The sequence below is a fragment of the Zingiber officinale genome, chromosome 1B (assembly GCF_018446385.1).
Source record: "Zingiber officinale cultivar Zhangliang chromosome 1B, Zo_v1.1, whole genome shotgun sequence".
Taxonomy (NCBI): domain Eukaryota; kingdom Viridiplantae; phylum Streptophyta; class Magnoliopsida; order Zingiberales; family Zingiberaceae; genus Zingiber; species Zingiber officinale.
Window position 1 is genome coordinate 141,583,176 of NC_055986.1, and position 19,118 is coordinate 141,602,293.

At 40.1% G+C, this 19,118-nt stretch overlaps 1 protein-coding gene across 1 annotated transcript; it reads right to left on the bottom strand.

Annotated features, from left to right (window-relative positions):
- Positions 1-11,257: 11,257 nt before the first annotated feature.
- On the bottom strand, positions 11,258-11,719 carry LOC122042864 (probable sugar phosphate/phosphate translocator At5g25400). The gene has a single exon (XM_042603217.1). It carries the CDS (start codon positions 11,717-11,719, stop codon positions 11,258-11,260), a length of 462 nt encoding a protein of 153 aa, XP_042459151.1.
- Positions 11,720-19,118: the final 7,399 nt, after the last annotated feature.

Below are 19,118 nucleotides of genomic sequence, written 5' to 3' on the forward strand. Positions count from 1 at the left end.
ACTCACTAGCCTTCTGTACGCGGGGACTTCTCCCAATCGATCGGCTGATCGATTGAGGACTGCTCAATCGATCAACTGATCAATTGGATTTCTGATTTCTGCAGAAATCTCACCCAGACTTGTACAAGAACTTTCAGAAATAAACTAAGAGCATAATATCACTACTAGGCATATCATTACTCACATTTACTATCTATTAGTAAGACAATTAGCAGTCGAAGCATGACATAATACTTAAGTTCACCATTTCTGATACTTATCATCCTAGAAGTGCAGAAAGGTAATAACATAAGAAAATACTGAAGTTTAACTTTGCTAATTCCCAAAGATCTTTATTCCAAGTTCCTCTTCCACACACATCTGGTAGCATTGTCCTCCAGCCTCCGCTAATCCGTCTTTCCTTTACCTTTATCTGCAGTATAAGGAAAAATGCAACTATAAGCTTGGGAGCTTAGTAAGAAACCATCTACCTCACAAAAACATGCATTCGAAGAAAATCATGCTTTCTTTTAAGAGATGCTATTTGAAATACATGCTATTAATCATGCTGAAAACACTAAAACATGGCATATGAACATGTAAGTCATGCTAACAAATATTGAACGAAAAGCTATCCATTGTATCAACAAGCTAACTAAATCGATACATAAGCTAAGCTGATTGTTATACCAATGAGAAAACTAAACTGAAGCTAAGCTGTATTCACATATCTAGTTGTAAAGTTTGAAAACTATTTTCATAAGTAGATAAAAATACTAATCATGCTGTTGATGGGGCCGACAACTGTACTTGCTATGCGCGCATCCCTAACTAGAGTCGGGGTTGGAAGACCCGAATTTAGTAGGGTTTACTAGGTTATCTAAACCTAGGGACGACTATGGGAGCCCAACCCAAGGACAACTGAACTCCAGTACAGAGCCTCTGATAAAGTAAAATACTGTTTATAAACTGATTTATCTTAACTTGCTTTTCTAGGTTATCTGAACCTAGAGGCGACTATGGGAGCCCACCCATTGGACCGTAGTCCCATACAAGCTGAAGCAAGGCTAAGTATACTGTTTAAATGCATCTACATCATTTAACTAAACTATTAAAATGCCTACTGTGGCATTTAGCTGTGCTAACCATTTCATCGAGCACTTGGTGTGCACTAATTCACACCCTACGTACCGATGGATTTGCATATGACAAAACTAAAGCATAGAAACATACAAATAACTACTTATACTGCAGGTGAGGGGCTACTCACTTCCTACGCTAATTTTCCTTACAATCCAATCGCTAGGTTTTCCGAAGAAGAGATCTCCTCGACGATCTTCTTGCGTCTATGCTTTCTTCTCGCGGAGAGGAGCGTCCTCGTGTCGGAATCATCGCCGGAAGGTGCTCCTATGGCCCTAGGGTGAAACCCTAGGTCTTTTTGAACTTGGGCGCCGAGAGGGTGAGGAGGAGAAAGGGGTCGGTGGGTGAGGTTGAGGGAAAAGAAGAATTGTCGTTCAAGAAAATAACAATCCTCACTTAAGTTCCCTATTTATATTAAGTGATTAATTCACCCCAACTAACTTTAAATATAATTGTTTTCCTCTTCTTTCAGCACACCCCTGCTGGGGCCTCCTGATTACTAAGTCACCCTATAAGGCATAGAGTTCGCTAGGTCTCGGGTTCAATTCCCGCTTAGGCTATTTCACATTTTTATTTATTTTTGCTACTTCGACTATTCTAAAAATTTCATAAAAATATTCTAAAATTCCAGAAAAATATAGAATATTTCTAAAATTACTTTGATCGGGCGTTACAATCCCCCATACCTTATAAAAAGTTCGTCCTCGAACTTAGAATAACTCTGGGTATTTCCGCCTCATACTAGCTTCTGTCTCCCAAGTTGCCTCTTCTGTTGTGTGATTTTTGCCAAATGACTTTTACTAATGGTACCTCCTTGTTCCGCAATTTCTTAACTGCTCGGTCTATTATCTAAATAGGCCGACTGTCATAGTTGAGGTCTTCGCGGACTTGTACCGACTGAGGCTCAATCACCTGGGTGACATCTGGGATATGTTTCTTCAGCATAGAGACATGAAATACGTTATGGATAGCTGACATTTCCTGGGGTAGCTCTAACTCATATGCTACCTTGCCAACTCTTCTAGTGATAAGGTATGGTCCCACATATCTGGGACTTAGCTTGCCCTTCTTCCCAAAACGCATTACTCCCTTCATAGGAGCCACTCGGAGAAATACTGTATCTCCAACTGCAAACTCTAAAGGTGGACGCCGTGTATCAGCATAGCTTTTCTGGCGGCTCTGAGCTGTCTCTATCCTCTGGCGGATCTGCTGTATAGCTACTGTGGTATCTGCTACTAGATCTGTCTGAAGTTCTAGCTCTTTCTGTTCACCACTCTCATACCAGCAGATTGGAGATCTACACCTCCGCCCGTAGAGAGCCTCGTAGGGTGCCATGCCGATGGTGGCCTGATAGCTATTGTTGTATGCAAATTCTGCTAAACACAGATATTTGCACCAACTTCCCTTGAAGTCTAGGGCACACGCTCGGAGCATATTTTTGAGTACCTGATTTACTCGCTCTGTCTGACCATCTGTCTGAGGATGGAAGACTGTGCTAAACTTTAACTTGGTGCCCAACGCTGACTGTACACACTCCTAGAAGTGTGATGTGAATCTACTGTCTCTGTCTGAAATGATGGTCCGTGGGACTCCATGCAGTCTGACGATCTCCTTGAGATACAACTGAGCTAGCTGCTCCATGGAGTAGGATATCCTGATAGCTAAGAAGTGGGATGACTTAGTCAATCTGTCGACTATTACCCAGATGGCATCAAAACCATTCGTGGTTCTGGGTTGTCCCACTATGAAATCCATGGAAATATCCTCCCACTTCCATTCTGGGATTTGAATAGGCTACAGAACTCCTCCTGGTCTCTGGTGTTCTGCCTTGACCCTCTGACAGGTCAGACAGGTACTGACATATCTAGCGACGTCTCTTTTCATCCCAGGCCACCAAAAGCGTTTCTTTAGGTCTTGGTACATCTTAGTGGAACCAGGGTGCATCGCATAGGGAGTCCTGTGAGCCTCATCTAAGATTTTCCTTCGTAGTTCCTCCTGATCCGGAACACATAGTCTGTCACCAAAATACAGTACCCCACTATCAGATACTTTGAACTCTCTACTTTCTGATTCTGCTAACCCTTGCTTGATTTTCTGAATTTCAGGGTTCCGATCCTGAGTTGTCTGGATGTCACCAAGCAGGGTAGATGCTAATGTCATAGTAGAGAGTTGCCCAACTATTAGTTCGAGACTGAAATCTGTAATCTCCTTTTGTAGGGGCGGTGACATGGCTGCTAGGGATAGTAAGGTGACACTGGACTTCCTGCTAAGTGCGTCTACCACCTTATTGGCCTTTCCTGGATGGTAGAGGATGTCTATATCATAGTCTTTGACCAGCTCGAGCCATCTGCGCTGTCATATATTCAGATCCTTCTGAGTGAAGAAGTACTTCAGACTCTGATGATCTATATACACTCTGCACTGAGCTCCATACAAGTAGTGTCTCCAAATTTTGAGGGTGAAGACAATTGCTGCAAGCTCAAGGTCATGAGTAGGGTAGTTCCTCTCATAGTCCTTGAGTTGTCTGGAGGCATAGGCAATCACCTTACCATTTTGCATCCGTACTGCTCCTAGTCCCAATTTAGAGGCGTCACTGTAAATATCAAAGCTGTCTATGTTTTCTGGTAGAGTCAGAATGCGAGCACTGGTCAATCTTCTTTTGAGCTCCATGAAACTATTCTCACAGTCCTCTGTCCACTGAAATTTTCTGTTCTTCCTGGTGAGAGCTGTCAGTGGGGAGGCTATCCTAGAGAAATCCTCTATGAACTTTCTGTAATAACCTGCTAGTCCCAAAAAGCTTCTGATTTCACTGACATTCTTAGGTCTCTTCCAATTACTCACAGCTTCTATCTTACTGGGGTCTACCATGATACCATCCTTGGAGATGATGTGACCCAAAAAGGATACTTGATCGAGCTAGAATTCACATTGTGAATTTGGCATACAGCTGGTCTGCTGAAGAGTCTGCAGTACTATCTTCAGGTGCTCTTCATGTTCTTCCTGAGTTTTGGAATAAATAAGGATGTCTTCGATGAACAAGATAACAAACTTATCTAAGTATTCTCTAAATACTCGGTTCATGAGGTCCATGAAGGTAGCTGGAGCATTCGTCACGCCAAAGGGCATGACTATGAACTCATAATGTCCGTATCTGGTCCTGAAGGCTGTCTTGGGTATATCACCTTCTTTAACTCTGATCTGGTGATATTCCGATCTGAGATCTATTTTAGAGAACACTGCTGCTCCCTTTAGCTGATCGAACAGGTCATCTATCCTGGGAAGAGGATACATGTTCTTAATCGTGACTTGGTTTAATGTCTGGTAGTCTATAAACAGGCGCATGCTCCCGTCCTTCTTCTTAACGAACAACACAGGTGCTCCCCATGGTGAGTGACTAGAGCGTATGAAGCCCTTGTCAAGTAGCTCCTGTAGTTGCTCCTGAAGTTCCTTCAGTTCTGCTGGAGCCATGCGGTAGGGTGCTTTGGAAATGGGATTTGTACCGGGGATAAGTTCTATCTCAAATTCAATCTCCCTGTCTGGTGCTAGGCCTGGTAACTCCTTAGGGAAAACTGCTGGGTAGTCACATACAACTCAGACCTCTTCTAACCTTTGGTCCTTGTCTTTACTGGTATTGACTACATGCGCTAAGAATCCCGTACATCCTGAATCAAGTAGTTTCTGTGCTTTTAGGGCTGAGAGAAACTTCTTGGCTTTTCTCTTTGGTTCTCCGATGTAACCAAACTGCACTCCTGCTTCAGGTTGGAATACAACTTTCTGTTTACGACACTCTATGGAGGCACCGTACTTGATCAGAAAATCCATTGCCAAAATGACATCGTAGTCAGCCATATCTAGCACTATCAGATCACCAAAAAGTTCTCTGTCTTCTATAATGACTTGCACTGCTCGGAGCCAGTGCGTAGATGCCATGATCTCTCCTGAAGGCAATGTTGTCAAAAATTGACTACTAAGTGCATCTGGAGTTAGTGCTAACTTTTCGGCAAATGCCCTGGATATATAAGAATGGGTTGCCCCAGTATCGAACAAGACAGTTGCACTTTGCTGTAAAATACTAATCTGACCTGTAACAACTGTCGAGGCATTCGCTACATCCTCCCTGGTGAGTGAGTAGATCCTCGCGTTCGTTGTGGCTGAGGGGGCTTCTAGTCTGCCTTGGCTGATGTGTGGACCATCTATAGCAACCTGCATCCAGTGTAGCTGTGCTGGTTTATCTCCATACTGAATCGGCTGTGGTGGAGGATTGTTGATTTTGTTCGGGCATTGCTTAGCCATATGCCCTTCCTGGTCACATTCGAAGCATCCTCGTGTGCCCTTGTGACAAACTCCTGGGTGGAATTTCCCACAAGTAGAGCACTTGGGATAACTAGGCTGTTTACTAGTTGGTCCTCCTTTTGGGTAACTCCCTGGTTTACTTTTGTTACTGGAGTTCCCCTTCCAGTTGGAGTTGTGGCCTTGGTGTTTATGAGTACCTGAGCCTCCTTGGCCTTTAGACTCTGAAAAGGCTTGCTTCTGTTGCTTGATGCTATTCTGGTAATGTTCGGTGGTCAGAGCACTGCTTACTAGTTCTTCAGTAGTTTTCGGCCTATGAACGCCACTTGCCACATTCATTGTTATTTCCGGCCTTAGCATTTTAAGCATCAACCGGACTCGTTCCCTTTCAGTGCTGACTAATTCAGGGCATAGACGAGCCAGTCTGTTGAATTTCTTCACGGCTTCCTCAACTGAAAGGTTGCCCTAACGAAATTCAGTGAACTCATCATAATGGCGGTTTGTGACCCGCATGTGAAAGAACTCCTCGAAGAATTCTCTTTCGAAGTCAGCCCATGTCATCTGGTTCACTGGGCGCTTCGCTTTAATCATCTCGCACCACATACGTGCGTCTCCTGACAGGCAGAATGAGGCGCATTTCACCTTTTCATACTCTGGCCAGTCCAGAAGCTCCATCGTACTCTCAAGTGTTTTAAACTAGGCTTGGGCATCCCATGGTTCGCTAGTGCTTGAGAAATTCTCTGGCTTGATTTTCTGCCACTAGATCAGATAAGCTTCTCACCTTGCCCCTGCTGCTGGGGCTACTGGTGCTGCAGGCTGGACTGGTGGAACCTCTATCACTACTGGGGTTGCTAAGTTAGGTTCTGGAGTGACAGTGGGAGTGTTCTGTTGATTAGCCCTTAGAGTGGCTATCTCCTGTTGTTGTTCAGCTAGCTGCTTCTGTAACTGAGCCACTACTGCTGTAAGATCTGGAGGAGGCACTAAGCTGTCTGCCTCATGCTGGGGCTCAGTAGCTGGTGTCTTTCTAGCTGGGTGTCCTCGTACCATTTTCTAGAGAGATAGAGGACATACATAACTAATACAATCATGTTTATATAATTACTACTATCAGGTTAGATGCTATCATATATAAACATGCTATTGTTATCCATAAACATGAAAGCAAGAACATAATACAGTGAGAGGTATTCTTACTTGGAAGCTGTAGGTTCAATGCTGATGTGTGTGTGAAGGAAGTATGGAACTTGCTCTGATACCACTCTGTAACGCCCCACCTCTTACTAACTAGGTTGTAAGGTCGGGGGTTACATTATGCTAACTATTCTTATGCGGAAAGGAGCTGAACTAATTTAAAACTCTCTGTTGTTTACAATGAAATATGAAATTTATATTCGGGATACACTTCTAAGTCTATACATATGCTAAGGAAGGAACTTAACTTTCTATTTGGTTAAAAACTGAAGTTAGGCACTTCTGGCTGAAATCAGACATTTCAATCGATCGGCTAATTGATTGGAGTTGTCTGATCGATCCACTGATCGACTCAACTCGCTACTGTGCACGGGGTCAAAACTGGATCGATCGGCTGATCGATCCAATCTAGTCAATCGATCCAGAGATCGATTTAGAAGCTCTCTGTTCGCGGGATTAAATTTCCGATCGATCGGCTGATCGATACATGGCCGATCGATCAGCTGATCGACTCATCAGCTCTCTGTACGCGACAGATCGCGCTTCGATCGATCGGCTGATCGATCGGGGCTCCCCAATCGATCATCTAATCGACTCACTAGCCTTCTGTACGCGGGGACTTCTCCCAATCGATCGGCTAATCGATTGAGGACTGCTCAATCGATCAACTGATCGATTGGATTTCTGATTTCTGCAGAAATCTCACCCAAACTTGTACAGGAACTTTCAGAAATAAACTAAGAGCATAATATCACTACTAGGCATATCATTACTCACATTTACTATCTATTAGTAAGACAATTAGCAGTCGAAGCATGGCATAATACTTAAGTTCACCATTTTTGATACTTATCATCCTAGAAGTGCAGAAAGGTAATAACATAAGAAAATACTGAAGTTTAACTTTGCTAATTCCCAAAGATCTTTATTCCAAGTTCCTCTTCCACACACATCTGGTAGCATTGTCCTCCAGCCTCCGCTAATCCGTCTTTCTTTTACCTTTACCTGCAGTATAAGGAAAAATGCAACTATAAACTTGGGAGCTTAGTAAGAAACCATCTACCTCATAAAAACATGCACTCGAAGAAAATCATGCTTTCTTTTAAGAGATGCTATTTGAAATACATGCTATTAATCATGCTGAAAACACTAAAACATGGCATATGAACATGTAAGTCATGCTAACAAATACTGAACGAAAAGCTATCCATTGTATCGACAAGCTAACTAAATCGATACATAAGCTAAGCTGATTGTTATACCAATGAGAAAACTAAACTGAAGCTAAGCTGTATTCACATATCTAGTTGTGAAGTTTGAAAACTATTTTCATAAGTAGATAAAATTACTAATCATGCTGCTGATGGGCCCGACAACTGTACTTGCTATGCGCGCATCCCTAACTAGACCCGGGGTTGCAAGATCCGAATTTAGTAGGGTTTACTAGGTTATCTGAACCTAGGGATGACTATGGGAACCCAACCCTAGAACAACTGAAGTCCAGTACAGAGTCTCTGATAAAGTAAAATACTGTTTATAAACTGATTTATCTTAACTTACTTTTACTAGGTTATTTGAACCTAGAACTAGGTTATCTGAACCTAGAGGCGACTATGGGAGCCCACCCATTGGACCGTAGTCCCATACAAGCTGAAGCAAAGCTAAGTATACTGTTTAAATGCATCTACAGCATTTAACTAAACTATTAAAATGCCTATTGTGGCATTTAGTTGTGCTAACCATTTCATCGAGCACTTGGTGTGCACTAATTCACACCCTACGTACCGATGGATTTGCATATGACAAAACTAAAGAATTGAAACATACAAATAACTACTTATACTGTAGGTGAGGGGTTACTCACTTCCTACGCTAATTTTCCTTACAATCCAATCGCTAGGTTTTCCGAAGAAGAGATTTCCTCGACGATCTTCTTGCGTCTATGCTTTCTTCTCGCGGAGAGGAGCGTCCTCGTGCCGGAATCGTCGCCGGAAGGTGCTCCTATGGCCCTAGGGTGAAACCCTAGGTCTTCTTGAACTTGGGCACCGAGAGGGTGAGGAGGAGAAAGGGGTCGACGGGTGAGGTTGAGGGAAAAGAAGAATTGTCGTTCAAGAAAATAACAATCCTCACTTAAGTTCCCTATTTATATTAAGTGATTAATTCACCCCAACTAACTTTAAATATAATTATTTTCCTCTTCTTTCAGCACACTCCTGCTAGGGCCTCTTGGTTACTAAGTCACCCTATAAGGCATAGAGTTCGCTAGGTCTCGGGTTCAATTCCCGCTTAGGCTATTTCACGTTTTTATTTGTTTTTGCTACTTCAGCTATTCTAAAAATTCCATAAAAATATTCTAAAATTTCAGAAAAATAATAGAATATTTCTAAAATTACTTTGAGAATTTTTGGGCGTTACATACGCTTTTCTTACTGTCCTGGATTAACAACCCTCTTGGTTGTAACCAGGTTAAATTTCTGTCTCCTTTTATATCTGCTCTTAATTTTATTATAGTTGCTTTATTTTTGAGTTGAAAGATCCAAGGAGGGTATCGTCATAATTTTTCAGAAGCAATTCACCCCCCTCTTGCCGGTCTCCGTTGCACCTACAGTTTATTTATCTCTCAAGGTGTTTGATTTGTGGGTTTATAGACATTCTCACCCTTGCCTTAAAACTTAAATTGCAGTATCATAGTTTATCAAAAAAAAAAAAGAATTAGAAGGGAAAATAATGTTGTACTAGACAGAAACGACATATCAAACAATCAAACAAACACTTGTGTTGTATTGAATTTCATAAATAGTACGGTTTGTGTAATTTGTGGTATATTCAAACACAATCAATATCTAAAACAAAACAAAATTAGCAGATGCCAAAACAGAGAGGAGAACATTTGGCCAGAATAATAATAGATAAGAAATAATGCCTTTTAACCTGAAAGTAATGGCGATTTCGTTGTCAAACATCGCCAGAGCCCGATCTATGATCTTCAGCGGCAAAGCGATCTCAAGCTCCTTACCCAGCTTCTCATAATCGACGGTGTCTTCCTCTCCCACCACGGTGTCGGACGCTTCCACCACCGCTGCGGCGTGGACGACCGAATCATCTCTCTTGGTAGGCTCCAAGGCACGTCACGACCGTGCCAGCATCAGCCGCCCCTGGGGACAGACGGGAGCTGCCGCTACAACCGCCACAACCGGTGCATCCTGTCGCTTGACGGATCCAACTACATAGATCCGACAAAAAAAAATTCTAGAGTTTGAGAAGAAAAGAGGGAATCCACAAAAGCAGAGAGGCGCTTGTACCTGACCATTCTCATCCATACAAATTTATTATCATTTCATTTCCTGGATCGTTTAGAAATTTACTTGAAGCAAAACAATAAAAATATCATATATATTTTCATAATGCACATGGAACTTACCTCTAGTTGTTCTTGAAGTTGTTTTTGCACCTCCATCTATATTTTGAATGTTTCAGTAATTTGTATTCCATTGAAATAAGAATATGATAGTCAAAGAGAAGAATTTTTATTTTTTTAAAAAATAGATAAAATGAGATTTTGCACAAGTTGTCATTAATCTGTTGACATGAGTTAGATGTGTAACAAAACAAAACATGTTAATAACATAGCAATAAGAATATTCACTCAAAAAAGAGTGAAGGTAAAAAAAGGAGAAGAAGAAAAAAAGATGAAGGCATAAACTACGTAGATATGAAGGACATAAGAAAAAAATATGAAAGAAAAATACTCTTTTTTGCATATTTTTCCATTCTCAAGTTATGAAGGACTAGTTCTCATATCATATATTCAACCAATGGTTTAGAATATAAGAAGAAATATCAAGATGGCTTCCTCACACACTGCAAAAGATCAAATGGTCACAATTAATTTTCATGAGAACAACAAATTAATATACAACAAAGAACAATAAGAAAGCAAAAGATCCATTTTTTCTCCTTTGTCACTAACATGTTTTTGGAGATTATTACATTGGAGTAAGCAACAGATTGGAACTTATTGATTCCTCAATGTGGTAGAAAGTCTTCAATGCTATAGCTGAGGGGGAGGGGAGCTTCGTAATGTAACAAACTACTACTACTGGACTTTTTCCCACCTTTTGACTCCATTAATTCATGAAAAATATCTAAAAAAAGAAGAGACTAAACCACAAGTAGATTAAATCAAATGAGAACACAAAAAATGAAGATACAAAATAAAAAAATTTTATAAGCAAACATAATTGTCTCGGAAAAAACTGCCATATCAAACGACGATCCAAGATGAAGGATAATACATCGACGCAAGTTTACAAAACTAAACAAACAAATATATTTAACAAATAACAAAAGAAGCAATGTAGAAGGAAACTATAGAAATCCCTAAAATAAATAAAATCCTACACGCTACAATGCACTAGAAATAAACCATTGCACAAGAAAAAAAGATCACCACAAATTTAGATTAACGAATAACACATCAAGTGAAGAAAAAAAAACTCAAAAATGACAAGTTGAGTATTCGTGATGTTAATCGAAGAACAAAAGAATGGGTTAGAAAACAACAGAAGAAGATCGGAAGACGAACAAAAGAGCATTGCTTAACTCAAATTTATCACAAGTAAACGTACGAGGCCTTATGAGTCTGATGCTGCTTCGCCTATATGTTCCTGATCCTTTCGCCTCTAAAGCCATGGAAGAGCCTTTTTGGTAGAAGACTCTTGCAGAAAGAACACAGATAGAATGAAGACCATGAAGAACAAGGAAACCCTAGAGGCAGATGGATGTGGTGGGAGAAGAGGCCACGAGGCCCCTTGTTGTAGTAGGAAACATCGAGGAAGGTGACGTCATAGAGGAAGAGGTTGACGGGGGTGATTGTGTCACGGATGATGGACCGGGAGAAGGCAATGAGGAGCCCATCCTTGATGATGCTGGCAATGTTCATAGTGAGAGTAGTGGTCTTCACGACTAGCAAGAAGATGGTGAGGTTGAGGGTGAAGGTGTAGAAGGAGTTTGTGACAAAGATAAGAAGATCAGGGTGGAAGTCAGTCTGACCGTGGAGGAGGGGCAACTCGATTAGAGACCAAGGAAGGAGGAGGAAGAAAAAACAACAAGGGTTCATTGCGTGAAGAGATTGTATAAGGAGAGGGAAAGAAAAATAGGTTAGGGTTCGAGAAGGCTAAGGGGGGAAAACATGGCGCTAAAAATTTTTGGCAGAAAGGGAAAGTAAAACACGGTTGCAATAAAAAATGTGAAGAGGAAAACAATGAAAGAATAAAGTCAAAGACAACAGTTTATTAAAACCGTTGTCTTTGACTATATAAAACAATATAAAAACACAACGGTTTATAAAACTGTTGTCTTAACCCCTCAAAAGTATTTAAAGACAACAGTTTTAGATAACCATTATAAAATGTGTCATTGATTTTAAATAAAATCGCTCAACAACAACAGTTTTAACAAAACTGTTGTCTTTTATATTTTATAGGAGATCAAAGACAACGGTTTTGTCAAAAATCATTGTCTATTATCAAATTCACAATAGTTTCTTCCAAAACCGTTGTCTTTGTGGTGTTGTCTTTTGATATTTTTGTTGTAGTGAAACAAACTATAGAAGATATGTTGTGAGTTGAAGGCACCTCTACCCTCTCTTTTACATTCCTTGGTCTTGGCATATAAGGAAATTTAATTATAATTAAAATTCCATTATTCTCCTTGCTATTGGTTAATAAGAAAATTTTAATAAAAAATTCCTTTTAACCCATGCTATGGCCGGCCACACCACCATACTCCAAATAAGGCAAGTTTTAAACACAAAATTAAAACTTTCTTATTTGTTTCCGAAAATTTTAAAATAAAAATTTCTCTATTAATTTTTCCCTTCATGGTTGGTTATAAAAGGAAATTTTATAAATTAAAATCTCTCTATAAAAACATGTGGATGATTTCCAAAAAGGAAAGTTATCTTTAAAATTAAAATCTTCCTCTCAATTTACAAATAAGGAAAGATATCAAATCTTTTCTTAATTTTTTGTAGAAACTATAATAGGAAATATTTAATTTTAAAACTCTCTTTTATATCATCAAGATGGTTACAAAAAGGAAAGTTTTATCAAAAATTAAAATCTTCCTTTTAACTACAAATAAGGAAAGATATCAAACCTTTCTTTTGTAGAAAGTTATAAAAGGAAAGATTTAAATTTTAAACTCTCTTTTAAAACCATGGTATCCACAAAAGAAAATATTTTTTTAAAATAAAATCCTTTTATTTTCTTGTGGCCGACCCACCTAGCTTGAGCTCCAAGCATTGGCCGACCACCTATACTTGACTTAACCTATGGCTTGGTCGGCCCAAGCTTGGACTCCAAGCTTGCTTAGTCGGCCACCTAAGGTTGGGTAAGAAGGTGGGTATAGGTGGGCATAATACTTTATAAATAAGAGGCTACAATAGGGACCGAGAGGAGGAATTGGTTTTGGTCTCCTGATGAAATTAAGCTTCCTGTGTTCGCCCCGAACACCCAATTTAATTTCATCAATAATAATTCACACCACTAAAGAATTATTATTGAACTACCGCACCAATCTCAAATTACATTTTGGGCTCCATCTCATTATGAGTGTGTTAATCTCCCTGTGTGTTTAAGATGTCTGATGTCCACTAATTAATTGAGTTACTGACAACTCACTTTAATTAATATCTTAGTCCAAGAGTAGTACCACTCAACCTTATTGTCGTGTCAGACTAAGTCCACCTGCAGGGTTTAACATGACAATCCTTATGAGCTCCACTTGGGGACATTATCAACCTAAATTACTAGGACACAGTTTCCTTCTATAATCAACAACACACATTATAAGTAATGTCATTTCTCAACTTATCGGGCCTATTAATTTATCGAGCTAAATCTCACCCTTTGATTAGTTAAAGAAATAAATACTAAATATATGTGTTTGTTATTATATTAGGATTAAGAGCACACACTTCCATAATAATTAAGGTCTTGTTCTTTTATTAAGTCAGTATAAAAAGAACTTACCTTAATGGTCCTGCTCAATACACTCAGAGTGTACTAGTGTAATTTTATAGTTAAGATAAACTAATACCAAATTACACTACGATTATTCCAATGGTTTGTTCCTATCCATCTTAGTTGTGAGCTACTGTTTATAATTTATAAAGAACTGATAACATGATCTTCTACGTGTGACACCACACACCATGTTATCTACAATATAAATTAATTGAACAACTATACTTAGCATATAAATGTAGATATTTTTTACCAATGTGATTATTTATTTTAAAATAAATATTTACAAAAGTTAGGCTTTTAGTATACACTCTAACAATCTCCCACTTATACTAAAAGACTATGCTGCCATATCTGCTGTCATACATTTGATTTCCATCCCCTCCACATGTCGATCAAAAGATTTCCCCTGAAGGGCCTTAGCGAAAGGATCTGTCAGGCTATCTGCTGATGCAATCTTGGCGACGACAACTTGTCCTAGCTTTACGATGTCTCGTATCAGGTGGTACTTGCGCTCTATATGTTTACTCGCCTTATGGGCTCATGGTTCCTTTGAGTTTGCAATTGTACCGCTATTATCACAATAAATTGTGATGATTTTGGGCAAGCCAGGAATCACATCTAAGTCCATTAGGAAGTTCCTAAGTCATACAGCTTCTTTGACTGCCTCAGAGGCTGCCACATACTCAGCTTCCATGGTAGAGTCTGAAATACATTTCTTCTTAGCACTCCTCCATGCAATGACTCCACCTCCTAAAGTAAACACATAACCTGATGTAGACTTACTATTGTCCCTATCTGATTGGAAATCTGAATCCATGTAAACCACAGGGAGCATATCATCTACTTGGTAAATTAGCATATAATCTCTAGTCCTTCTCAGGTACTTCAATATATGCTTTATAGCGGTCCAATGTTCTTGTCTAGGGTTACTTTGATATCTTCTAACTATGCCCACGGTAAAATAGATATCCGGTCTCGTACACAACATTGCATACATTAGGCTTCCCACTGTTGAAGTATAAGGAACTGCCTTCATGTCCTCTATCTCCTTTGATGTCTTCGGAGACATCTCTTTAGATAAAGCTACTCCATGCCGAAAAGGTAAGAAACCTTTCTTGGAGTTTTGCATGCTAAAACGAGCAAGGATTGTATCTATATATGAAGCTTGAGATAGGTACAATATCTTTTTCTTACGATCCCTTATGACTTTGATCCCAAGAATGTGTGCACATTCTCCTAAGTCCTTCATATTGAATTGTTTGGACAATCATACCCTTACGTCTGATAACACTTTGACATTGTTACCAATTAACAAAATGTCATCTACGTATAGTACAAGAAATACCACCACGCTTCCGTTACACTTCTTGTATACACAAGACTCATCCGGACATTGAATAAATCCATATGACTGGATTACTTCATTAAACCAGATGTTCTAAGATCTTGAAGCTTGCTTCAGTCCATAAATGGACCGATTGAGTTTGCACACTAGATGCTCTTTGCCTTTTTTAATGAACCCCTCTGGTTGCTTCATGTGGATGTTTTCTTCAAGACTTCCGTTAAGGAAAGCTGTCTTGACATCCATTTGCCAAACCTCATAATCCATATGAGCGGCAACGGATAAGAGTATCCGGATAGACTTAAGCATAGCTACCGGTGAAAAAGTCTCCTCATAATCAATTCTCTCTTTCTGAGTACTTGTCTGTCTCTCTTTTCTTTTTGTAGATCCACTTGCACCCAACGGCTTTTACACCATCTGGTGGTTCTACAAGCTCCCATACCTTATTAGAATACATAGACTCTATTTCAGAATTCATTGCCTTTTGCCAAGATACTGCATCTTTATCTTGGAGTGCTTCGTCATATGTCCGGGGATCAGTTTCATGTTTACCTGGGATCAAGTCCGAAGACTCTCCTAAAAATATAAATCTTTCAGGTTGTCTTACAACCCTCCGATTACGACGAGGCACTGCCTGTAACTGTGCATCATTTGTGACACGTGTTTCTATTTCTTGTGGTACTTCATCTTGTACTGTTGGTACTAAAGTAGACGTGTCCTCTCTAATTTCTTCTACAACAATTTTACTCATGGGCTTGTGGTCCATTATATAGTCTTCTTCTAAAAACTGAACATTGCTGCTAACAATGACCTTCTGATCTTTAGGACTATAAAATAAACCACCTTTCGTTCCTCTAGGATAACCCACAAACATGTGAACTTCTATACGAGATTCCAACTTATCAGTATCTGTTTTCAGCACATGTGTTGGACTACCCCAAATCCGAATATGTCTCAGACTGGGTTTTCACCCATTCCATAATTCTGTGGGTGTAGAGGGTACTGATTTAGAAGGTACCAAGTTCAGAATGTGCACTGCCGTTTCCAGAGCATATCCCCAAAACGAATTTGGTAATTATGAATAACTTATCATCGATCTAACCATTTCCATAAGAGTCCTATTCCTTCATTCTGCCACATCATTCTATTGGGGTGTACCAAGTGCGGATAATTGGGATTGAATCCCGACCTCTGATAAGTAATTCCTAAACTCTCCTAAGAGGTATTCGCCACCACGATCAGACCATAGTGTCTTGATACTTTTACCTTGACATTTCTCCACAACAGCCTTGTACTCTTTGAACTTATCAAAGCACTAAGACTTGCGGCACATCAAGTAAATGTATCCGTATCTCGAAAAATCGTCTATGAAAGAGACAAAGTATTTGAAGCCACCTCTTGCCTGGATAGACATTGGACCACACAAATCAGAATGAACCAGTTCTAACACATCTTTGGCTCTATACCCCTTGTCCTTAAAAGGTCTCTTGGTCATTTTACCTTCCAAGCAAGATTCACAGGTTGGAAAGTTTTCCACCACTAATGAACCCAAGAGTCCATCAGCTATAAGCCTTTGAATCCTACTTAAGTTAATATGATCAAGCCTTAGATGCCAAAGATATGTTTGGTTCATCTCCGAAGGTTCCTTTCTCTTATTGGAATTAAAAGATGTGTTATTAATTTTCATTTGTTGCTTTGTGGGAGAAATTAGATTTAAAGTATATAAATTGCCAACCAATGCACCAGAACAGATAATTACCCTATTTCTCTTGATAACCACATTGTTATTAAAAGAAATAGAATATCCATCCAAATACAGTTTAGAAACTGAAATTAAATTCTTTCTGAAACTGGGTACATAAAGATAATTTTTTAAAACCAAACTTATATTCCTATCAAACGATAAGTAGACGTCTCCCACTGCAACAGCCGCCACCTTAGTAGCATTGCCCATGTAGATGGTTATCTCTCCTTCAAATAGTCGTCGGGTTTCCTGGAACCCCTAAAAAGAGTTGCAGACATAATCAGTGGCTCCCGTATCTACACACCAGGTGCTGGTAGATAACACCGCTAAACATGTTTCAACTACTAGAGAATTAGATATACCTTTATTGTTCTCTTTCCTATGAGGACAGTCTGCCTTCCAATGTCCTGACTGCTTGAAGATGAAGCACTTGCCCTTCAGCTTCTTCATTCCAGCTTTTGGTCCTTGATCCTGTCTGAGAAGCTTGACAAAACGGAAAGCTGGGAGAAAACCTAATGCTTGTGAAGAATAATACCTGTAGAATATCGATCCGAGAAACCCAAAGTAGATCCAGGAGAATAAGAGTCATAGAATGCCCTCCTTGTACGAAGATCCCGAGACAAAAGAAGGATTCAATGAAGAAAACCAAGATCTGGAGCTTCCAAAACTTCCTGCGCACAAGAGACCAACCAACACTATTGTCAGTGACCTAAGACCGGGGTGGGAATCCCTGGCTAGGCCCTCCGACACTCAAGTTAGTGATCTCTCTCTAGTGTGGAAGAAGGAAGAAGAAAGAAGAAGATGAATAGTAACTCAAAATTAGGGTTGTGAGAGAGAGCGTGAGTAGGAGCCTAAACCTAAGCCTACCTGGCCAACGGAGAAGATTCCCCTTTTTATACCACTTCATATAACCCCCGTAGTCATGAAGTGGACCCCGGTTTGTTAGAGTTTTTTATGAGATGACGTAAGCCCTGTACTTACATAAAATAACTTTTAAGGAATCTTTTCTGTACCCCAGATGTACCTTCTTTGTCGTCTAGTGCCTACAGTAGAGTCTAGAAACATACTTCCCGCCAAATTAGCGAACCTGTTATACGATCATATTAAACTATTCATAAATATTCTTGAAATATTTGTTATCCCGACTAGTATTGACCTCTATTTTATTAAGCATATGACCTCGGCCGATATTGACCTATACTTTCTCAAGCATACTATCCTGGCCGATGTTGGCCTATATTTCTCTAAGCATGTTAGCCCGGCTGATATTGGCCTATGCTTTCTCGAGCATACTATCCTGGCCAATGTTGGCCTATATTTCTATAAGCATATTAGCTCGACCGATATTGGCCTATGCTTTCTCGAACATACAATCCTGGCCGATGTTGACCTATATTTCTATAAGCATGTTAGCCCGGCCGATATTGGCCTATGTTTTCTCGAGCATACTATCCTGGCCAATGTTGGCCTATATTTCTTTAAGCATGTTAGCCTGACTGATATTGGCCTATGCTTTCTCGAGCATACTATCCTGGCCGATGTTGGCCTATATTTCTATAAGCATGTTAGCCCGATCGATATTGGCCTATGCTTTCTCGAGCATACAATCCTGGCCGATGTTGGCCTATATTTCTTTAAGCATGTTAGCCCGACCGATATTGGTGCTTGCTTAATCTCTCTTTTTCCTTTTTCCTTTCTACCGGGGACCTATTACACCTAACTCATATCACTAGCCTTTCCTTCAAGTCTAGTTAAAAGAGGTGTAGCCGACTGACTAGACCCAAGTTTATTTTTATTTCTTTGCTTATCTTTAATCATGACTCTGTCATGACCATCGCAGCATACTCGTGATTCTCTCTATAGTAGTCCTTGTGACTTCTGGTACAACCATCCCATGAACCTAAGGATAGTGATCCTGCGAACCTGAGTATAATGATCCCGTGAACCTGAGTATAATGATCCCGTGGGTCTCTTGACCCTTTAAATAGAGCTATGATCCTCCCCTCATTCTTCACTCACCTTAGTTCTTTTCCTCCTTGTTCGCCTCTTCTTGCCGAGAATATGGCTTTAGACCCCCCCCCCCCCTTTCTGGGGGCAATTCCTGCTGAATAAGGCGAAATCTATATATGAGGTTGCCCAAGCTTTGGATCTAGTTAACTTCCTGGTTCGAGAGCTGGAAGTATTTCTGTCAATCACCCAGTTTCAAGTACGATTAGAAACTGCCCTGAGGAGCAAAGTTCCTCGAGCTTTAGAATCTCAAGCTAAAGACACGACTGCTCTACGACTCAACAGGCCTCAGAGGGGTTCATGCTAATCATGGAGGTTCAAGTAACTAGTCCTTGGGTGTCGCGATGATGGCAAAGCCCAGGTTATTTCCAGGCTAAGGTGGACGCTCTGGGAG